This window comes from Larus michahellis, chromosome 6 (genome assembly GCF_964199755.1).
Source record: "Larus michahellis chromosome 6, bLarMic1.1, whole genome shotgun sequence".
NCBI lineage: Eukaryota > Metazoa > Chordata > Aves > Charadriiformes > Laridae > Larus > Larus michahellis.
Window position 1 is genome coordinate 695,286 of NC_133901.1, and position 24,111 is coordinate 719,396.

Genomic DNA, 24,111 nt, shown 5'->3' on the forward strand with positions numbered 1-24,111 from the left:
GCCTTGCCTCAGGCAGCCGTGGAGGCGCCGCGCGCCCCCTCAGGGCGGCACCGGCGGGGTGGAGGGCGGCGGGCGCCCGTTTCCCGCCATCCCTCCCAAATGGCTCTTCCCCGACAAGTGTGGAAAAAATCCCTAAGCAACGTGAGGTACAAAATCAGCCCCAAAAGCCAGCGGAAGAGGGGCTTCTTCTGTCAGGCCTTGGGCCGGCGGCCTCCCCCTTCGCCTGAGGTGGGTCTGGGGGTCCCTGGACGTGAAACCCGCGAAGGCCGGAGTCTGCCCCAGCTCTCTCCTGCTCCAGCTGCCGCGGGCGGTGTGCCTTCGTCCGGCCGTCGCAGCTCAGACCTTCCCCGGCCCTGGCTGTTGCTGTGCGAGCAGCTCCCCCAGGTGTACAGGCGCGGGGGTTATCTGTGCAAAAGCGACCAGTGAAGGGAAAGTGAATCCTTTTTGTTTTCCCGTTACTTGTAATAATCTCCATTACAGCAAAGCCAGTAAAAAGAAAAAAAAAGAGGGGTATGATTGATGTGACAGTTCCCTTTAAAGGAGAAGAAGGCATCCTAGTAGGTTTGGCAGTCGTGATGCACACCCACGTTTTCACACGCTGGGTAGCTACAGCTTATCTTCCCAATTTTGTACCAGCTTTGTGGATAAAAAAATAAAGTAATTCTGCTACCAGTGTGGTGGCAGACGTTCAGCTTTACTATTGCCCCTTGGCTGCTCCAGGGCACGAGGCACCACCGGGGCGGCCTGGGCAGCCGAGGTAGTGATCACCCAGAACAGAACCTGTGCGAGGGAAAAGAGAGGATTGGAAATGGTCTCTATGGCAACAGATGAACAGTCTTTGGAAAAGGATATGTGGGAAAGAATTTAGGCTGAAAACACATCATTCTCTCAGCGAGACGAGCCTGTAATCCTTGTCTGGGCAATTTTAAACAAGCTGTTTCCTCTCATCTGGCACTCTGCTATTGAAGCATCAAACCCAGATCGTAGCCTTAGCAGCAAGAAATGCCCACACATGTAATTACTGCAGTTGTCTTCTTCTAGATGAAAATGCAATGTTGTATTTTTTTCCCCCACTGTGATTATATTTGGTACTTCCAAGTCATGGTACCTTGGAAATGGTAAGGATGCATAAGCAGCTAGAACTGATTAGCTTGTTTTCTGAAACTCTATAAAGCTTTGTTGTATTTTTGAAGCTTTATTCTATTTGGTGTTCTCTATTCTGTCTACTCTCCTTAATGGGACCACTTCAGATACACCTGGCATTGAGCATTTTATCAACTAGGTATGAGCCTTAGGTTCAGTTCAGCAATGGAACTTCCTGTCTGCTACATTAACTTAACTTCATAGCGCAAGTTTTTGTTTTTTACCTTACCAAAAGTTAAAAATTCCAGAAAGGAATAATCAAACTTAAGCTTTTCAGTCCTGGTCCCTGTTTTTCTCTTCCTCCCCGTCAGACAATGATGTCTGCTCGATGCTACTGAATTGCATTCACTCACCATCTTCAGGTCCAACAAATCAAACTCAGATGGTTATGATGTCCTCTCCTTTGCTTGACTCCAGCATTTCCCATGGCGAAGACTGTTTTTCACTAGCCTCATCAGTGCTTCTCAAATGTCGTCCGTAGAAACTTCTAGTTTAATGCATAGAAAGGCCAGTCTAGCTTTAAAATGCTAATCGTTTAGTGCATGCTGGATTTGTTCTTATGTAAGACTATTTAAGACTATTTATTTTAATTTATGAAGTTATACAGCCCATGATGCGTTGGTATTTAAAAACCATAGTACCCCAGTGGCAGATGCTTCATTACTGATACTGTTTGAAGGCAACCATCTTCATTCTCATCATAGCCAGGTCCTCCAGCCACACTTGAACCCTAGTACCGTCCTTGTCCCTCAGGTCTCGTTGCACAGCTAGTACAACCAGATGCAGCAGCTCAGTGAAACGACCCCATACATTGCACTACTACCAGAGCAGACAGGAGGGAGAAGTGGTGGGGTGGGTAGGGAGGTGAAGACTGCATCTTTCGGCAGCAGGGCAGTTTTTTGGCAGCTTGAGCTGATCTAAATGGGAAGCCTGGTCCCCTTCCTTCCCAGTCTTCTTATGCTGGCATTTGGAGGTGTACAACCACAGAATGAGGGTTCAAGAACTCATCTGGCACAAAACCAATATGTCAGGGGATAGGGACAGTAGCAGGGCAGAAGAATTGATTAGGGGGAGGACATCGGTCTTTATAAGTTACTCTGCCTTCTGTCATGGAGAACTGCCCATGCATCCATCAATCTAGACCTTCAGCCAGTTGACATTAATGTTTCCTGGGAGATAAGCTCGTGGGTTTTTATGACACTGAAAGTGGACAAGTGGCTTCCTTAAAATAAACTATATAGAGTTTAGGAAGTAACCTGACCCTAAAAATTACAGGATCGCCGTCCAACAGCCTTGTCCAAAATTCAGGTTTTGTTTTAAAAGAGGAAAGATGCTAGGAAGCGTTGAAAGAAATTATTGCAATAGAAAAAGGTATATATTGATTTTCTTAAAAGTTTAACAGCAAACATTTATCTAATAACTTTCAGCATTTGAAGACTTCTGTCAGAATTATGTAAGCAACAGAGCAGACTGAAACTGGCAGTTTTCACTAAGCTGCGTAAACAAGAGAAGGTTCAAAGCAAGATGGCAAGATTGTTGAAAGGTATGAATTGGCCTTTTTTTTAATGACGAGATAGTAACTAGGACAGCATTTGTCTCAGCTCAGGAAAGAGTGATTGAGGGATATGATCACTGTATATAAAGTCATGGCTAAGATGACTTCTCAAAAGGCAGAAACCAGAGGCCTGAAATTGAACTATCAGGCTTCAGATTTAAAGCCAAAAGAAGTTGGTTTTTTTTTCACACAATGCATTTTTAAATTGCAAATCTTGTCAAAATTATAAATAGATTCAAAAAATAACTACACAGATTCATGAAGAAATGGAGTATTAAATATGATCAGGCAAATGCAAACTTAAGCTCAGAAAGCCCATGAACTGCAGACCGCTGCAGTCTGAGAGGGGAACACTGGAGAGGGACTCTCTGTAAGTGCCCTGTTTCATACACTCTTTCCTAAGGGTATATTAATGGTCCTACTCACAGATGGGCTACCGCCCCAATCTGTGTCAGGACAGCTGTTCTGGAGCACAGACAGTGAATGATTGATGTAAATGATGGTGACGAAAAGATTTATGATGGGGAAGGAAGAAAGGGAGCACTTACTTGCACTAGTTTTACAAAAAACCTAGTGTCTTCAGCGGCCTCTTTTCCTTCCAAATGGATGCTAGAAGCAGCTGTGCTCCTTTTCAAGTAAAGTAGCTGAAACAGCATCTGAGGCAAAGCAGGTCAGGGTTTGCAAAGCTCAGCCAAGAGGCTAAGCGTGAAGGCTTTGCTGGGGGAGCTGGGTGCAGGAGGAAAAGTGTACATGCAATTTTCAGCAGAGAAGCCCAGATTTGTCACAGGAGCTGAGTGAGAGGGCTGTGGAAAGCTGAGAACAGCCAGAGAAGCACGAGCACTGTGACCCTCTTAGAAGCTAAGCAAGAGTACTGTTGACGGAAGTTTTCCAAAAAGAACAAAAGTAAGAAAACTTGAAACATGGAGTGGTATTTTCCTTTACTGCATGATTGATGTTACAGAAGGCAAATGGCACTTTGTGTGCCTTCTTTGTAGGTATGCATCAAAGAAGTATCTGACTCATTTAACAGTTTCTTCTACTAATGGAAATGTATTGCAGATCTGAAGTACTGCCATAACCAGTCAGAAGTGGTGACAGTGTAATTACCTTTCCTGATTGTGCCAACAGTGTTACAGTTCTTCCCAGTTAGTAATAGAGCCCCAGCCTTTGATATGGGCATCAAACAGACTACAGACAAAACTTAAGGGAGGAAGAGGTGTGATGCCAAAGTCACCTGTTTGCAAAATAAGAAAACTGGGAAAGGGATTCTAAACTTTCCTATTATTCCATCAGCCTGCCTATTTTCTGGTATGAAAATGTCTTCATATGCACTCTGTATACCAGAAGCTTGTGGTCGTCTTCTGGAAGGAGATTTTCCTGAAAAACTAAGAGATGAGGGAGCCTGTAAAGGTTATGTAGGAGTGGGAAAATGGAGATAATCAATACAGTGAAGAAGGTAGGCTAATTTCATGAATGGGTCTCATTTTGACCTTTAATAGCCCTTCAGGCTGTTGGCTAAATGTTTTTAGTGACACAAGAAAGAGATATATAGCTACATAAGATGAAAAGGAAGAAAATATTAGATTAATCTATATGTATTTTTTCCTGTGAGTTTCCCCTTCTATCTGGCCAGGCCACGGGATCTTGTAAACATATTTTGTTTGCAGCACACAATTTACTGTTTATTAAAATTGCTTACAATGCATTGGCCTCAGCTGTTTGGTTCAGGATCTAATAAAAGGCTGGTGATTTGTCAGGCTGTCATTCTAAGGAGAAATCAAATTCTTTTGCCTGTTGGCCATCATTTTAATAGTGGAATTGTGGTGTTCATACATCCCCTGGCCCTGCTTTCTGGTGTGACCCTGGCTCATGCCTGAAATGTAAATCATCGTCCTCCCTACCTCTAACCACATGTATATCAGCAAGGGCTTCTATCCTTCAGAGGGGAAGTCTATATTTGTAGTAGTGAAAGTGCTGGCTCAATTTCACAACTATATGCAGCAGTGGAAATTGTTACCATCACAGCAATGGACTAAGTTGCTTCAGCATCTGTGAGCCATTCCTCGAGTGACAGGCAGAGCGCTTTCATTTCCCTCTGTCTCCAAGAGATCCCTATAGTCCAGGCTCCTGGTTTTCCCCCTCTCAGCTTGGGTCTTGAACTGTGGATCACCAGTGCTTTTCCAGAATTTCTGACTTGGTTGAGTCCCTGTGGTTCTTCCATTTGTGAATTTGTAATGGCAATACACACTATGAACAGCAGCCTTTTTTAAGGCAGGCATCGCTGAATCTTAGCAGTGTAAAGAAATCATCCTGTGACTGGTTAAAACTAATGGAGTTTGGTATCCTATGGCTGCATCCTGCAGCCCAAACCTTCCCACCAAAATAACCCCAATTTCCCCTTTTTGTTCAGTATAACTCACACCATAGGACAGCACCCTCAATTCCAACTGAATCCTGTGTAACCCATTCCACAGTATAAGCTGGGCATGGAGCAAACACAAAATATAAGTATTTGGTCCCTCCTGCATCCTTTCCCCTTTCAGGCTTTGTATGCCTTGCTAATTTTCAGTTAACCTGTAAGAACTCATCTCTGTCTCCTGAATTAGATTGCAATTGACCAACAGGTTCAAAAGTTATTGAAGGTATAGTGGAAAACTGGAAAGCAGAACACCATAGCAAGAATAAATAATAAGAGAAAAAGGATCCTAAAATAGCAATTGTACATGTGTCTGCAGTTACTGGTGCTGAATAACAATGTTGTATAGGAGCATATGGTCTTAAAATAACTGAGAATAAATTTAGCTAGAAATAAGACAAAGGCTCTTAGCTATCCTTGATGTTCTTGAACAGCCTTGCTGTAGGAGTAGTGAGAGCTTTTCAGTGGAGTTTAATTCATTCATGAATGGGACTGTACAGTCTCTCTGCCTGCAGAAAAAAAAAAAAAAAGAAAAAAGAAAAAAATCTGTTAAGTATCTGGAAACACAATGACTTTTCTTGTCTCGTGTTCCTACCTGCAATCTGTGACCCTCCGAGAGCAAAATAAAGCATCCTAGATCTTTCAGACCCCTCCAAAGATTGTCTGGGTGTCGGTCTGCTTCCCGTATGCTTTTTTTTTCCCTGATGATGGCATTTCTTCCCTGATTGAGAGAATCCTTTTAACATTAGTCAAGGTCTTTACAGTTGGAGATTTACTGCCCAGATGAGCAGTAAAAAGAGGATCTCAGAAAAAAATGGCTTTTGCTTTAATCCGAAAATGTTGGCAGGTGGGTGGCTCTCAAGTCATGCTCCTCACTTTATTTCAAGCAGACTTGCTGTTAAACTAACTCAACAGAAGTATGCGAGAAACCTCTCATCACAGTTGGTCAATCAACCAAAAATGAGGATAACAGCACAGATACTCAGACTGGCTTGTAGGTCAGACAGCTGATTATAGGATTTTCCCATCACCGAGGTAGATAAAACCTTTTGCAACACCAGGACTGATGCACTAATTGTGCTCTAAGATCCGATGAGCCCACAGGGGTATTTTACAGCTCCAGCTTTGTGTATACATGATGTTACATTCTTTGACATGTCTGGAAAGGTGGATCCAAGCAAAATCCTATGGATGGGTAGGGAAATCTGGAATTAGAGCTGAATCCATTCTGCGGGAATAGAGCAGATCTTGTAGGAAGCTGCGCTTAATTTTATTTCTTCACTTTTAGATATGGAATACTTTTTCCCTGTTTCTAGAAGTACCTCGTGTGGGGTTTCAGGTGGCTTCAAAGGAGGAGGTGCAAAGAGGAAAGGGAGAGATAGAAGTCTCTGGCATGCCCTGCCCTTTCTCACTTTCTTGCCTGCCTCAGTTTTCCTCTCCTCAGGTCCCAGCTGGGGTCTGTAACTGGGAGGGTGGATGAGGCTTTCCTGTAGTTCGGCAGCTACGGCAGCCACACGTCCATGCAGGGCTCAGCTGTGTCCCTGGCACCCAGGGGCAGCAGCTCCCTGCAGACCTGCTCTGGCCCACTGATGTCCACCAGTGCCTGCCTGCCTGTGGGCACAGCCGAGCCCTGTGGCCATGATCCCAGGTGAGACCTGCCCAGCGCCCAGGGCTAATGAATTCACCCTTCTTGGACACGTGCAGCTGGAGAGGGTCCCGTGGGCTCAGTCACATCAGTATCCCAGGGATCCTGTCCATGCAGGAGGGCAACAAAGCCTCTGGCCACAACATCCCTAAAAACCCCACTGCCCCCGCCATCCCCCTCCATGTATGCCACAGCCCATTCGTCAGGCAAGGGCTTTTAGAGGGGGTGCTAGAGGGGGTGGGAGGAGGGTCTCTGGGGACGTTGTGGAGTTCCATCTGGGGACAACCTGCAAGGCGTCTGTGCCCCAGGGGCCAAGAGGGGAGCACCAGAGGCTGCAGGCGGCTTGTTCTTGACTCCCAGGCACGCCCGTGGAGAGAGCGTTGCAGAGCCGCTGCTGCCGTTACAGCTCTCCTGCCAGCTCCACTCCTCCCGATGCCATTCCTACCTCCAGGATTTTTCCCTGACTCACAGCATCACCATCCGAAAGTCTCCCTGGAGGAAGGTATCTGCCTGCTGGTTCGTCTCTTTATCCTTTGCCTCATCCGCGGGAGAAGGGAGAAAAAAAGCCATAAGCAATCAACCCGCCTGCTTCTTTTTCTTTTTCTTTTTCTTTTTTTTTTTTTTAATTCATCCCCTCCTGCTCTCTTCCTCTTGTAAAGGGGGGTAAAATCCCCTTTTCAGAGGAGCTTTTCTAGGTCCATGCATGGACGGCAGCAAATTGGAAGAGGTGAGCAGCCGGCAGAAGATGTGAGAGCTGGAAGGGCCGTGCCGTGGGAGTGGTCCTCGCTTTGTGTGCAGTGAGCGTGCAGCCTCCCACTCTGGGTGCATCTTTTTTTGGATGCTGTGCAGTTCCCTGTGTGAAATGCTTTTTTGGTTAAAAGAAGAAGAGATGTCACATCAGGAGCTCACCCAGCGACTGACTACGGTTATCACCCATGTGGGTAAGACATGTTTATTTTTCTTCTCACTACATTTGTGTAGATTTGGGGACTCTATTCTCCCAGGAGGTGCTGATGCTCTGTACAGGCAGGAAGCCTTTGTGTGACAATATCACACCTGTGTGTGAAATAGGAGCCATCAGCAGACTGCAAAACCATGGCTTTGGGCAATTAGACAGCCTTTTATTGATGGTTTGGTTTGTTTTTCAAGCATGCAGTTCTCTCAAAAGCAGAAACAGTAAGAGCAGAGAGTGTCCTACCTGTGAACTGATCTGTGTAAAATACCCAAGCACAGTCCTTCTTGCAGGGAGGTGGTGGAGAAAAGGGAATGGTGGAAGGATGCTAGAGGAACAGCAGTGCTAATATGCTTTGCATTTGCTTGTGATACTGGAATAGCAGCCCATTCTCAGAGAGCCTTTTTTTATTGCCATTGCTGTTTCAAGGGTTCTGGAAGGTGCTAGGACAGGATCTCAAAAGCCAGTCTCCATGTCAGGCTTGATTTTACTATTTGCTAACCTTCAAATGCTAGTGAATACAGGTAGGGCCCTATACTAGGCACTGGCATCCTTGTAAGTCTAAGCTGGCTACCCACTTGCTGGCATTGGTGACCAAACTACAAGGAACAAATAACCTGAAACTAGCAAGAGAGTAGGAGATTCTGGTGATTAAAATATCAACTGAGAAAAGCTTTGGGGACCCTTTTTTCTTACATACGATTGAGTTAAAGCAGATTGTGGCTCTATTGCATCATGTAAAGAGCACATTTTTAGTTGAATTGCATGGGAGCAAATTTTATAGCTGTCAGTGTTTATAATGGATTGTGTGTTGTGAATGACAAAGATGTTGTATAGGTTCCTGAAATGCCATTGCCATTGATTTTTCTCAATCTGTATATGAAACAGAGTGTTACCAAAATCTGGCTTTTGGAGAATATATAATTAAGATTTTAGACCAAAATTCTGCTTGTGTTTGATATTAGCTGTAGCAGCTGAACTGAGAAAGCAAATGCAATGGGTAGCTTGCCTAAAGAAATAGTGCAAAAGCGTATTTAAATTGAATAAAATACTTAAGACCAGATCCCATCTCTCCAAGCTCTTCTTCAGGGGTCAGTCTTGGTGCTTCTGGTAACCTCAGCAGGGGCTTGATATAGAAGAGACTGTGATTGCCAGGAGAGCTTGCAGTGTCAGCCTCTTCGACCCAGTGATGCCAACATGAGTTGCTTTGCAGCTGTACAAATTCACATTGACACAAAGTCACGTGAATTCACATTTTTATTATGAAGATTTGGGATTCAATATAAGGCACGTTTAATTTTTTTAGGAAGAGTATTTCAGTGTAGCCAAAGAGATTTGTGCATCTCCTGGTTTTCCAGTTAGAGTCAATACAGGTCCCTATCATCCATATTGAGGACCCTCCTTGAAGTCAGGAGGGATTTTTTTAGAGGTAACATAGCACTAGGTTAGCATTTGGCAATGTAGGAAATCATTCTGGACACTAGAAAGACATTAATGAATCTTTCCCCTGTCCCCTGACTAACAGAGAGGTTTCTGGGTCATGTGGCTGAGGATAGAGTCTCCCTGGTTTCCTGGAGGTCAACCAGCAGGTCAGTCCTAGAGAGAGGAATGAAGCTGACAGATCTTGTCTTTTTTTTCCCATTTCACACTGAGGCAAGAACCTATTTCATCAGCTTCCAACAGGGAAGGACAATCCCACCATTTCCCTAGCCATTCAAGACCTAGAAATCAGACCCTACTTGTGGAATCTGCCTGCCTTTTTGTAGACGGTGCTCATTTTTTGTCAAATCATGTAACTAGAAAAAGCAGCTGTACAAAAATGGAAGCAAGTAATGTTAGAAAAAAATCTTATTGGCTGAAGGAAGAACATTTCTTCCAAACCCACTGCTGATGTACCATGTTTATGAATCGCACCTTGTAACATGAGTTGCCTTAACTGAATGAGCAGTAGCTTATTGAAACAGTAATTCCTGGGCAGCTGCAGTGGTCTCTTGAAAGTTCAGTGGGAATCTTTATAGCTCAAACAAATGACAGGGCTCTCATCCTTAGCAAACTGACGATGAACATACTTTGTAGTCTTTACTATTTTTACAGCATCTCTCACCCTCATATTACCACTTGGACTGATGGCATTCAACCTGTCTAGAATGTAGCCAACTCTTGGTTGTGGGCACAGCTCTCGGTGCACCCGGTAGTAAGAAGGAAGAAACTTATTCACAAAATTTGCAAAGAGCCAAACAAGAACTTTATGGGACCATTAAAAAGAAAGACCTATATATTTGCAGTAAAACCTTTACAGGATCATTTTGGTCTGTGTGAAGTAGGTGACACACCAGTTTATTTTTAATGTGTCAATGACAGTGTCACAAACACAGTTAATTGCCTGGGGCTTAACTTATCTGACCTGGGCAGAAGCTTTGATCCCTCATTAGCTGACTCATGTTGTGTTAGACAGTTCATGTGCTTGTAAAAAAAGCCTCTTATCCCGCTACATACTTCATATGTATAGCTACCTGCCTCACCCAGGTTAAAATGAAAGCATTGAAGTTATTTACCTACTCCACAGTAGCTGTCTTAACTTAGTACTTTTCTAGTACCATGCACCCTGCCCTGTAGCACATCTTTACACAGTGTCAAACAATAGAGGACCAAATTAGATCTCTTAAATAGCCCAGTGCTCCCTCAGCCTCCCTGGGATTATTCCTGCTTGCCCTGATGTGGGTGAGGCGATGGGGCCACCAGAGGTGTGTAGGACAGGAGTAGTTTGTAAATGCTAGCAGGCATTTCTGCTTGCTATCCAAGATTTAGCACAAAATATTTCCCAATCCTGTTACAAAAACTGCGTCAAGATTCTTTTTTTAATTTAACCTACTTTCATTAAATTTGATTGTTGGGAGGTGTTGGGGAAACACTCATCTGTTTTGAAAAAAGCGTGTCCTTTGGGTAGGTGGGCAAGTGGCAGCTCTTCTGTGATGGGCAGGGAAGAAGGTTTGCTGGGTGACACGCCTGGTGCTGACAGCAAGATTGTCTGCATGTGGGAATGGTACAGCTCTCCCAGCTTGCGAAGCCCACCAGAATACACTTTTGTGCACTCACTACCCACCCACACGTGGCAGTTGGTTCCCACAAGTCTGATGCTAGCTTTGCTATGTGTGGGCAATGTGCTGGGCACAGTTACGCACACAAGCACCTCCACCCAGTGCCCCATTTTCCACAGATTTTTATTCTTGAAGTGATTTTATAATAAGATGAAGCTGCCAAAACCGACGTCAGCTGTCTCAAAAGGAAACGTCAGAACTTGGGTCCTCTCTGCCACCAGTAAAGATTTCCGCAGCACATTAGAGGCAGGGTTTTCTTAGAGGCTCCCCTTAACTTCCAATTAAGTTGTAAGAGCTCCTCACATCTTCAAATGACAACTGGGTCCAGATGAGCTGTCTGTCAGCGTTCCTGGTAGGGGAGACACTGATGTGAAATTGCAGATAGCAGCCCACTGCACAAATTATATATACAAGAAAAAACCCACACATTCATGTCAGCTTTCATCTGGCTTTACACACTCTTATTTGCCCAATCTCCCATTTTATGAAGAGAAAAAAGAATTTAAACAACTTGAGGGAGATGAAAAGGAAAGTCAGTGGCAGAACTTGGTTTAGGATGGACATCTCAGGGCTTAACACAATCAAAAGTCCTAGCTGTTAACCATGGTGGGTCAATTCCTACCACCCTTGGCTTAGCCACCAGCCCCGAGGAGTAGTGTAAAATATCTGTGTGTGTGAAGAGAAGCTGTGCTGCAATTTGGGACAGGAAGTGAAGGATGATACTGCATCCACTTGACTGTTCGAGAGGAATTTAGGTCAGCAGAATGGAATAACCCGAGCTGGCTCTTGTCCAAGGCCAATGGCTTAGCATCACAAGTCACAGAATCTGTTTTATGCCGCAAAGCCACAAATAATCTAATATGTCACAGCTGGATAAAGGATTGCAATGTTTCTGATCTGTCTGTGTGCAGCAAGGACACTAAAAATAGATTTTTTTAAGAAATTAGCTTTCAAGGTACCATATCAAATAGGCCTTCTGCTACTTCTATGCAAAGGCTTAAATCAAGGCAATGGAAATTCCCCTGCTTGCAACAGAAAATTCTTCCCTTTGTTTTAGAGCATTCATGCATTTCAGGAACTCTTTTCGAACCACTGACTCTACGGCTCTGTCCTACTTTCAGTTTTCTGGTGAGCAGTTAGGGACGATTGGTCTTTTCCACCAACCATAGCACATCAGGTTTCCTTACCCCAAAGTAAGATACAGGCATGGGATGTGCATCTATCTTTGCGTTCCCAATGAAACAGGACAACAGAAAACTGCAGAAATGTGTTTGCTAAATTTGCTTGGGATCTCGTTCTAATGAGAAGAGCTAGTTTGGAGTTCCTTTCCCCGTTAAACTAGTTCTCTTAAAAAATTTGACCCTCTGTAATCTGTATCTTTCTCTCTGTACCCTGATAAAGCTTTCGAACCGTTGGCCAATTCGTACCAAATTTGGTGAAGTGACAAAGGTCATAAAACATTAAGTTCATGCAAAATATGAAAACAGTGACTGAAGAGAAAGATGCAATTAGTGAAGAAAAGGCTTATAAGCTTATTATATTGGACCTCAGAGAATCCACATAGGAAAGTGGAACGGGGGAGAGGAGAGGTAACAACAGGTTATCTTGTTTAGTTTCACAGCTTAAAAAAGCTACTTGTTTACATTTTTGTTCCTAGATTGTGGTTATTAATTTTACCCCATTCTATATGGCTTATTCTGTGCAGCTGTTTCACTGGGAACTGTTTAATAAGGAAGTATTTAAAAGTGTTTTGCTAACGCTGCAAAGTTTGTGCCTATAAAAAGTGGAAATCAAGCTTTCAGAGAAATCCATGAAAAACGTGCAGATGTGTCTAGTGTACTCTCCAAAATGTACAATATTACAAGTAGTACATGGTACTTGTTTAAAGTTCACATTCTAATCTGCTTTGTCGAGGCATGATCAGAAATAAAGACCATAAGAAATCGTTATGAGTTGGGGATCCAGAATACTAGTTTGTCTTTGTCTCAAGGCAAAATATTTATGTGATAGGCCGGAGTAAGGCTGCTTCTGTTTCAGAAGAGAACAGCTCGGAGGTGTTTCTCTTCTACATTCTGTCTTTTACATTTAGCTGAATACCTTTTCATATGGGATGTGACTCTGACTCTGCCATCCTTGACAGAATGCAAGAGAGAGTCAGAAAAATCCTGCGCTACCCAGGTGTGTTACCATTAATCATTTCTCTTCCAGCAGCATGGAGTAAGCGGAGCCCCACAGAACGGAAAGGCCGCTTACAGCCCCTGTTTTCTCATTTATTGATATCCTCCCCAAAACTGCCTGTAACCAGTTACTGCCTGTAAACCCTGAGCTTTCATTCCCAAGCCAGGAAGAGACCAGGATGTTGGGGAGAAAAGGGAATAGGACCATCTGCTTGCTGCAGGGTTTTCACACTTTCTCCTTACGTATTTTGCGATGGCGACTGTTGGAGACAGGGTACTAGGCTGGATGGAAGTGAGGTGTGATCCAGTCTGTCAATCTCTAGGTCCCTGTTTGTTTCAAAAGCCTCCATGTTGCTGCTGTTAAATCTACTGCTACAGCAGTCTCCCCCTGTCCTTTGTTTTCCAGCCTACCTCAGTAATGGCCGATAGGTGTTTCTTTCTTGGAGTGAATGCATGGAGGAGTGTTTAACATGTGAGGAAATTATCGAAGGGAAGTCAGGTGGCAGAATATGAGTTTTGCTGTTAGTGCCCATGGTCCCTTCCACAGCTATGCCTGCCAGGTACCAGGTCCTGTGCATCCTTAGAAAGCTCTACTGGGCTCTGGAGTTTGACCATTGATGCCTGGAAAGTATTTGGGACTCAAACTAATTATTCTAAGATGCATGTTTCAGTTGCAAGCAAGTCTATGTCTGCTGTTTGAGTCAGCTCTTCTCATGGCTTTCCCGAACCCACCTCTGTCTCAGGACTGCATTCAGTGTTAGCCCTCTACAGCAGTTTTAACACAGCAGAATGGAGGAGCTTCTGAGTTCCAGAGCAGGCATTTGCAAACAAGCCATGGTGGTTTTCTGTTGGGTTTTGTTTGTTTGTTTGTTTTTTAATTATTATTTAAGAATGAACCTTCCTCCCCCCTACCCCCCCCAAAAAAAAAAAAAAGGAAGAATGAAGTAGCTTAGGTCACAAGCAGGGGAAAAATGACTTCTTGCAGCATCATTCAATGAGCTACTCGGACTGTGGCACTTCCCCCTCTCATCTTAAACACTCCAGAGCAAGCCCAGGGCTACCTGGAAGGAGGAGGTGGGGGACTCTCCAGGGTAAAGCAAGTCTAGGAGGTTTCCTCCTGTGTGAGTTCTCTGGGTCAGGCACAATGAAAGCTGCTGGTGCTGGCAGAAATTGCTTGCTAACAGGGTAGACAGTTGTGGCCATTCTGCCCTGCTGAGTCCCAAGATTAAAAGGCAAATAGGGCCAAAAGGAGGCAGAGGAGCCCCTGTCTGTTCCTGTTTCTGTGGCAGAGGGAAGCTCAGATGGCCTTGCTGGAAATTAAACTGAGCTGACATCTATCTCTATCACAATTCCTGGCAGCTCGTTAAATACAAGGGCTTTTTTCCCACCTCTTGCCTCATCTTTTATTCAATTCTTTTTCTTGCCTTCCATATGGTGCCTGAATCCCTGAGAGGACATCTCCCTGGGGTAAACAGGTTCAGCACTTGGGAAGGTACTTGCAGCACCAGACTGTCTCAACAAGTAGAGAATAAGCCAAACAATTCTATTGCTGGTACTCCTTTCCCCCTTCTTTTGCACCATGTTTGAGGCCTCTCAGTCCCCGATGAATGACTCGGCATTCAATCTAGAATTTTTTTTTCCAGTGCTGGGCTTATGTTCAAGCATTTGGGAGAACATAAACCATAAATGTTTTGAATTAATGCTGATGTGTTGTAGCCCACTGACAGCCTCTTGTACCTCACTTCAGAGTTCAGCACAGTAATGTCTGGGTTTCCCCAGGTGGTCAGCGGGTTAGTGACTGGGAGAAATCTGAGTTCTCTACAAAGCTGCCTGCTCCCGCTCACATGAGAAAGTGCTAGAGAATGATGTGAAAGGGATAACATGGCACATGGATCATTATTAGTCAGCTTTGGTGACTCACACTAACCAGTGCAGCAGACACGGCCAGAATTCAAACCGAGGAACAGGAGGGAGACAGGGTGAAGAAACAGCCAACTCTTACATACATGGATGGAAATACATCGCTTGTAAATACCTTAAGTGATCTGTAAATCATGGCACAGAGGGAGGTACTGCTCTGCGAGCAGAAACACTGTAAGGAAAAGCTTGAGAGGTTAGTGGAGAAAAGGACAGCAGGCTCCACTTTGGCATAGGGTCAGAAGTGTAGGGGACAACTGGGTTGAGATCACAGTATCTTCAAGCTCCACTGTCATGTAAGCACAACATAGATAACATTGGTGAGCCCAAAGACATAACGGCCTCTGAGGAATGATTGAGCTCATGTCCTGGAAGAGAGCCATGTCCAGCATGTGAACTCAGGATGGTATAAGTCTGAAGCAACAGCATTTATTCAAAGATGAAATACATTATATTCATATGTAATGTATTTCACTTCTTGTCGTTTGCAGTGCAGCATTACAGAAGGCTGGTGCCTTTTCAGCAGAGGCCTGCAAATAATTCAGCATTAATGAATAGTCCTTTATCCTGCTTTCTTTTAGAATATTCCTTGCAGTGTAGTAGGGAATGAACTGAGACAGACAATCCCAAACTGCAGTGGACCCTAGGATTTAGTTTACAGAGCTGCCGTGTTCTCTCTCCATCTTTTCCAGCCATCAGAGAGGGACTTGACAGTACAGAACAATATCCCGGACAATATGGCCAGAGGAAAGACAGGCTACCAGGATCAACAATCCACGTTGTCATGAAATGATTGTCTATTTTGTTTACCAGAACAACACACAATAGCTCAAAAACAGCTTTGCACCTGCTGTACATTGTATTTGGAGTGTTCTTGAAAATGCATTGTTCCAAAATCACTGCTGTCATGAAATTTGAGTCCTGAATCCTTTAGGCAGTCAAGAGCTTAGCAGCCACAGCACCAACTCTCCCTGCCTTCCTAGAGATGCATTGCCACTCATTTCAATATCATTACCCTGCTTGCCTCAAAAATGGATTGCACCCATGGTTTGGTTCTGGTGTAAGGTACTACAGTACTGGTGTAAGGTACTACTAGTGCCCTCCTGATCTGAGGACACAGGGGCTTGTTTGGCACCCCAGGGCAGCCAGCCCAGTCCTCCCTTGCATTGGCAGAGCTTCCCTGATTCCAGAGTCACATGAATGCAAGAGAGATGAAGCTCTCTGAGCACTCCATTCCAGTAAGCGCAGGACTATCACGGTGAATGTAACGCTAACTCTCTGGAAGCTTAAACAGAGCTATAAAGGTCCAGGTTTTGATTTTGAAAGTCACCGATTCCTGACCCGGATTGCTCAAGCACAGGAGTAAAGGCTGAATTGCTGCAGAAGCCAAAATCCTTTGAAACATTGCAAAGAGGTGATGGGAAATGATTTCTCATCAATATTAGAATAGAGTTGCCCTGATCCACAAAAGTGCAAAGAGCTCTTTATTTTTATGTGAATAAATGGGGAACTGCTGCCACTCAGCACTTTGCAGGACCAGATATTTTTGTCTGAGTGCGCTCAGCTGTAGCTCACGCAGCTGTAGCCCTTGCTGCAAACAGGTTTAAGAGGCAGCACAGTGCAGGCACTGCCTTGGGAGCTGAGACTTATGACCTACTGTCAGCATTGTCCTGAGTTCATGTGGGGACCTTGGGTCAATTCCTGCAAGAGCTCAAGGAAAGCCAAGCTGAGAGGATCTTGAGCCAGATGCCCCATATCCGTGAGCGCAGGCTGTAATCTCTGTGCTTCCAGTTACCTCCATCTGTGTCTCAAAGATCTTGGATGGAAACCAGCAGCTCTTATCCTGAGATGTTTATGCCCCCCCGCATATCACCTAATATGTGAGCACCCCAATGGTACTACAGCAGGGCTTTCATAGTATCAATCCATATATTAACACCATATGTTACAGGCTTCATACGGGAAAGGCTGGATCTGCACTTCCGCAGTGCAGACTGTTGCCTGGGGCAACGAGACATGAGGGGCTGCAAACCATTTAGCTATTGCCTTCTCTGCGTGATTGTGAGCTGTATGATTTCCAGTTTCCCTTGGGCAATGAATTCTCCACAACTGGCCCTGGATACAACAGCAGTTATCTGCAGTTCCAAGACATAAATACAAGCCAAACAATGCTAATGTACAGCATTTTGGTCTGCCTGGCAACAGCTGCTGACAGGATCTGACTCTCCTCATTCAATACAGGCCTTGAACTCCAGAGATTTCATAGGAGTTACTCCCAGTTAACACTGGAGAACCACTTCAAGTTACCTGGAACATGGGAAAGTGAAGAAAATGCAAAACCAGAGATAGTATCTTTTAGTATCTCAGGAGGGTGATAGTTGCCTTTAAATTCCAAGACCTTTAAGGTAGCAACCATATTTTAATTATACATAGGTAGAAGATTAGGCCACAGTTACTAGCATCTCCAATTATTATTATTGCAATATCTATGGTTTAGTTAGGACTTTCTGAAATGTGCAAGTGCTGACAGACAGGTACTGGGGGAAATAGCTGCAGCAAACATGTGTAGCTCTAGTAACAATGATAAGTAGAAATGAGTGTGAAGTTCGGATATATTATCTATTAATTATGTATGCTACAACCTTAACACTTCAAATGCATTTTTTTCTGGTATAGAGCTCATATTCTAATAGAATTGCTGTGGCTAGAATTACTATCAGGAAAGTTTGCCTCTTGTTATCAATCAATAATCTTTCACATAAAGAATGACTATAAATATTTCCCCTTTTGAGTCTGAAGTTCAGTATTACTCATTACACTTTGGTTCAAAGGTTTCTGAAGCCAAGGGTTAATTTCTTAAATGATCAATATTGGTGTTTGCATCATAAGAGCCAGAACTGATGACATACATAGGAGCCATACTATTGATCTTGCAATATTCAGAGAAAAGGTTATTTCAAACAGAAATAGCTATAGCCTTAGTATGACCCTGAGCTGAAATCAGGTGCATAACTAATCAGAAAGCTCCCAGCAATTACATGCCCATAGTTGGTGCAGGAAGGTTGCTGGGAAAATCTGATTAATCCTTGTTGCAGTGATCAGCTTATTTTATGAAAACAAAGTTCTTTTTTTTTTTTTTTTGTTTAAGAGGAGAGATTCAAAGCTACTCTCACAATTTCATCCATCTCAGATATTTGCACTGTTATCAACATGTAGTATCTTTTCCCCTAGCACATTGTGGAAGCCAGGAGGCACTTCACAGCAGACTTTGAAGTCACAGTTCAGTCTGAGATAAACTTTTGGGTCCTTTTTTTCATAGCTCATGAAAATCCTACTTTCTGGCTTTGTTTTCATCGAGGGGAGAATGCAGTTCCAGCTATGTGCAATTGTCATTTTGAATCATGCTGAATTACAGTCTGGCTATACAGCAGAGCCTTGTGCATAATTGTAGCCTGAACGGGAAGAGAAAGCTGGCAGCCAAATGCACTGTGAGGAGCAGTAGTGTTTGTGCAGAGGCAGAGAGGAGTCTGCCTGGGATGTTCTGTGCCCGTTCCATCCCAGTACCCGCGATAGCAGCTCTGTACAGGCCACACTCTGCCCGTCCTGCTCTTCGCTTCAGAGCTGGGGTGCCACCACCATGCGAGGCTCCCCCAGTCCAGCCGTGGGGAGGAGGCACAATGAAATACAAGCAGCCACCACCCGCTGCGTGCTCCTCCGCCCGGCAGGGTACCAGAGCAGGGCTGCAGCCTGGGGAGGGGGGTGTCTCTGGGTCTCAGGAAGGCAGCTGTGCTGGAGCAGCCTTGTCCACCGCAGGGGAGCAGAAAGCATGTCGGTGCCGTTTTGCACTACGACTTCTACTCTCCAAGTCCCTCCAGGACAGGGTCAAACCGTTTTATCTTCCTTTCTTAGATCAGCTGAAATGCAAGGTGTTACAGAGCTGGGCAGAGAAGCCTCCATCCCTGAAGCCCCTTTGCTGAGGGATTTTTACGGCGCTGCAGAGTTTGGTACCCAGGAGTTGCCTTCTGTTGATAGGGCGCGCTCCAGCGAGATTCAGGCGGTCCCCATCGCTGCCTCTTCTGCTGAGGAGCCGCTAGAGGGCACAGGAGGGTGCCACCATTTCTCTGTACGAGCCCTAGGGGAGCAAGGCCCTCTCCCTGAGCATGCTGCGATAGCACCTAACTGGGAAACACTCGAGCAGCACGATTTCAAAGACAGGCGTGGTCTCCAGAGGTCACTCGCCTGTGAGATGGGTACTGAGCCTTTGAAAATCCGGGTACGCAAGTTTAAGCTTTTCCTCCAAACTAGGACATACTATAGAAGGACATCACTTGACCGCACACGTGTAATTCTTGATCTCTTGAGGAACCATAGTCTAAGTTCTACATAAAAGCCATTTTCCTATTTAGGAGTAAGCACATCCCTTCATTTTAATCTCTAGAAAACAGAGGAAAGAGACTAATCTTATGGTAGCTTCTCTTTCAGCAAATGTGAGAGTCTGTTGTGATTTTGGTAACTTAATTGAACACTACAAAAGCTATTAAAAGCCTTAAACATCTGCTAGGAAATACAAAGACTAGGAATATACCTTACAGGAAAATAAGGCTAGCATAAATACAATTACACTCACCCCCTAGAGAGCAGTCCCACAATACCTGAGCAGAGATGGTGACAGATTCAAATGACACATCAGGTCTGAGATAACCCAGCACATTTAAACTGTAGACCAGGAACAACAGAGAAAGCAGCTGGAAACAACATTACCTGCAGCATAAGGGAAAGAGCGACTGGGGGCCCTCTTAAATGGAGTAGCTGGAGCATCAGGTGTCGGGGTGTCGCGGGGGCCTCAGGTGAGAATGCTCTGGTGGTTAAGGCTGATTAGTGCACTCAGGACCCTGACTACATGCTGCTGCCAAATGCAAAATCTTTTTTTCCATACAGCCCACATGCTCTAAAATACTTGCCATGTCCACTACCAGTGATATTTAGTAGTCACTGAGCCTGATTTTAAAACTCCTTGTTAGCGTTTTGTTTTTATTTCAACCAATTAGCTCACTCTTAGCAGTTTCAGTTCAGCAGCCTTCACTCTCAGGCCTGCTGCCTCAGAAAGTGTATGTAGTAGTAATTAGCCTGACACAAACAATACTGCAACACCTTAATGAGCAAGACACTATTTTAAAATACAGTGTTGAAAAGATGGGGATATCTACAAATGATATAAAATAAAATTGAGAAATACTCTGTGTGCCGTGTTCAAGGCTGCAGCCAAGAAAGGGATATTTCTTGGTATGTCCCCGTTTATCTTCCAGCTTTACTGCAGCAATTGCAATTGATCTTAGACAAATTGTATGAATACCTTGCAATTCAGTTCCTGGCTGAAGATTGTTTTCCTTATGTGTTATTATTTGTATTGAGATTTTAATGTTCATTGGTGTGTTCTTGTAATGTTTCTGACATAATTAAATATATTGCTTTATTTTTTATATAGTTGATTGCTATTCTTGAAGCAAGTATATTTAGAACAAGAGACAGACAGGAAAACATGTGAATTTATGCTTCAAAGGAACAGCAAAGAAAGGGTTAAAGAGGGGGTGAAACTATTATTTCTCCACCTGAAAAGCAGGTCACAATCAGGAGCAGGTGTTATCACCTATAGTGGATAGAGAATGGCTACAGGGCCTGTTCCAAAGCAGCTGTGAAAGAGATACTCGCTGAGAGAAATGCTGTAGAAGGAAATACAAGAGGCTGGAAGGCTGCACGGCACATGGGAGGTGAGGCGAGGCATGTGGGTGACCCAAAGGCTGTTCTGAGGACTGAAGCTTGTCTGCTGTGTGGAGACCTAAAGGGTGTGTGCTGAAGGCCGAGAGGATGCTGGAAGGCTGCATGGGAGACCTGGAGGCCAGGTGGGTGGCTGGAAATTCACATGTTGCGCGGACAGGCTGGAAGCCTGATCTGAGTCCAATGTTATCAGCTCACATGGCTCAGAGACTTAAGAAAGAGTTATAATCAGTTTTAAGAGATCCTATGGATATTCTAGAGCCCAGGGAGGCAAGCAACGATTACCGTTTCTTTACCGTCACATTAAACAATTAGATTCTCTTTCAGTCAGAGTGACTGCAGATAGTAATTTTGTGGATTCAGTTGTTAACCTAGAGCTCTCAGAGCCTTCAGGGCTATAGGAGGTGGAGGAAAGAGTAGAAATTGATATAACGTTATAGCATCTTAAAAAGAAGCAGCATTTGAGAAGGAAGAGAAGAGGCTGTTTACTCTGAATGTCTTTCTATCACTTAAGAATTAATTTGAGTGTTAGGCTGGATGGAGGTTGGCTCTAATATGTTCTCCTGGGTGCTGGCTTTCTAGCCATCTAGAAACACTGGCTTGGTGATCGGGGTGGTGCTTGAAGTCTGCCTACGGTGTTGCTCTGCTGGAGTGTGGGCTCAGGTAGCGCAAAAGTCCTCGTGGTAGGAAAGAGCTCTGCCAACTGTCTGTGTTGGTGCAGCAGCAGTTACATTGGGAGCTGGAATCCTTCTTAAATCAATGCAGACTCCAGAAGGTGTGTCACCTATTCAAATCCACTTCTTTTAGTGGTGCCTCTGTACTGGTAACGCATGGTTCAACCTTCTGTGATGCCATTTGCAGCATGCCTCTGTCAGTATCTTTGAAGCCATGCTCTAAGTACGGCTGACTGAAAAGGGTGCTCTGCTACTGAGACGGTGCTGGCAGATAGTTCTGGTTTGCGGAGCGCATGCTGATCTACATCAGTGTTGCTAGAGGCCTTTGAAACAAGGACTGAATGCCCTCTGTCCCCAGGTGGTAGCAATGCAAGATTGGGTGTTGGATATCTCTAAGAATCAAAAGTCTAGTGTCGACTGGCCTATATTTGGGGCAGTTAGGAGGCTGGTATGCCACTTGAGCCATATGCCCTGTTCACTTTGAGGTCATGTCAGCAGTCTCGTATGTTAAGTCTGACGTGGTTTCATTCTTGACAACAGAAAAGTCCTAATTGTGAACCTACTGCTTTTAGCTGCTTTCAAACTGTTTTACTGCTTTAAGCAAAACATCTTTGCATTTAGAGATTCCCCTCAGTATAAACCAATTTAATGGGCAGTCAAGCCAGTGATAGAGGTATGGATATCTGCTTTTAGTACATTCCTCCTCAAATTTTGGTTTTTGTGGGGCAAAACTTTATGTGAAGTATTCCTGTCCCACCCCCCCACCAAGCCTTCTTCAAATGGTTCTCAGATGCATACTAAAATTAAAAAAAACACAAAAAAATTTCTTAAACTGTATCCTTCTATTGGCAATTAAATGGGAGATTGTCTATTTCGTGTGAGTAACAATCTCTCTGTGGTGCCAAAGTGCTCAGCTGAGAATCGCTGGAGAAGTACAAAGCATTATTTAATGCTATATTCCATGAAGTGGACTTATGCCTATTGGGACTAAGGTCCATAAACGGATGTGGGATTTAGATACATTTTATTGAGTTAATCTGTGCTGGTCAGCAGAAGGCACTCGCAGTGGGGTTTCCTGGCAGACTGAAGAGGAATTTCGTGTCTCATCAGAACACTGATGAGAACAGAACTCAGCTTTAGGCAATTGAAGTCTACAGTACTGTTGGAGTCAAAGCCTGCCCTTATTTTATGTTGGCCGAAGATCTACCCTTGTGCATGCAGTGTTTGGCACATCCCAACGCAAGAATGCTGCATGTCCTGAGAGCAGGACACCTGAGTCGACGGGGAAGGTCTTTGTGCATTAGTGTGATGTTGCAGAGAAACCCTCGCTCTGACTCTTGTAGGAGAGGTTATCTCAGATGCAGCGCTATGCTGTTCCTGCACCTGAAGCTGACTTACAGACATCTGTTTTACTGTGGGGACCTACTTGCCTTTTAGTAGATATCTTCCCTCAATAATTTTAGGCTTGCTGCGAAAGGAAATGAGGCTTTTATGCTCGTGCTTTGTCTGTCTATCCCAGATGGCTCTTTTCCATATAATTTTAGCAGTTCTTGCCCGGTTTTGACAAAGGAACGAAACTCTTGGTTTCCTATAAATCTTGTGAAAATAGGTTGTGATAGAGTCGGTCATTAATTTACCCAACTACTAGACAGTACAGAATCAAGACAGCGTAGGGTGACAAAAACCAGTAATTGTGCTGGCTGGGGAGGAAAGGAAGACGGCTGGGGTGTGGGTGTGTGTGCTGAGGCAACGTCCTGGCCTTGCCGTGCCCTGGTGCGTGATGCAGTGCATGAAGCGTACACATGATGCGTGCTGATGCACATGCTAGCAGGTTATCCATCCCTTTATTTTTCTGGTACACACCAGTCTCTGGTGTAACTTGGGAAATCACCCTGGAGATTGTATCTTTCTATAACCTTAAATCCATTGCAGATGATGGCTTAGAGACAAATCTGGGGAGAATAAACTGGGCATGGCTCCGGGGTTGAGGCTGTGGGTGGATGTGAAGACGGAACAGCTCTGCAGCATCAGGCATTGCGCAGGACAAATCCCTACTGCCCGGGTGCAGGTGGGTACAAGTGTCGAGCTGCCCTGTGTGATGCACGAGTGGGCTGCAGCCTCTCATTTGCAGGTGCCCAGCATTGAGAAACTACCTGGTGGGCAGGTCCTTCAGGACAGACCTCTGGTTTCTGACAGCAGTACTGTCCTGGGGAAAAATAAGACCATATACTTCACGGTTGTCACACCAGAAGGAGGAACTCCTCTTTGATTTTATCCTCAGTTCCCTGGAAGGATGCAAGCCTTGCCCTAGGGGATGTGAAAGGAGAGTGTGCGATCTGTATCTGCCAGCTGAGAGCCCAGTCAAAGCTTTGGTGTTCAGAAATATCTAGATGGGAGCTCCTTTTACCTTGTGAACCTCAGTGCACAGACATGCAAATAGGAAAAAAATCAATAATCCCTAAAGCCCTGCACCCCACTCTACATAGTAACTGATGTTGAGTGTTTGAGAGATGGCAATAAAACATTAGAAATGCCTTTACTGTACTTTGTAATGTGAGAAGCTGTTTCTTCCTGTTTGGCTAACATTTGGCTGGTGTCCAAAAGCCCTGAGTATCAACAGCCCTTGTAATTCTTACAGATCCTATTTTTATCCCTGTGTCTTTCTGGGTCTCCTTTATCTGCTTTAAGTTATGAATTGCAACAACAAAAAAATGCTGCTTCCGTCAGGGAATGTGCACAGCTGCTCCTCAGGGAAAGAA

The 24,111-nt window shown here is 44.4% G+C and overlaps 1 protein-coding gene across 4 annotated transcripts in view; it reads left to right on the forward strand.

Moving 5' to 3' along the window:
• Positions 1–6,977: 6,977 nt before the first annotated feature.
• MCF2L2 (MCF.2 cell line derived transforming sequence-like 2) overlaps positions 6,978–24,111 on the forward strand; it is a 178,246-nt gene continuing 161,112 nt past the window's right edge. For 2 of the 4 annotated variants that reach the window (XM_074591574.1, XM_074591572.1), the window contains exons 1-2: positions 6,978–7,261; positions 7,419–7,700. In XM_074591574.1, coding sequence (XP_074447675.1) covers positions 7,598–7,700 — 103 coding nt within the window. In that variant the 5' untranslated portion in view covers positions 6,978–7,261; positions 7,419–7,597. Of the gene's footprint in view, positions 7,701–24,111 lie in introns of all 4 variants that reach the window. The other 2 variants (XM_074591573.1, XM_074591577.1) reach the window with 1 other exon arrangement.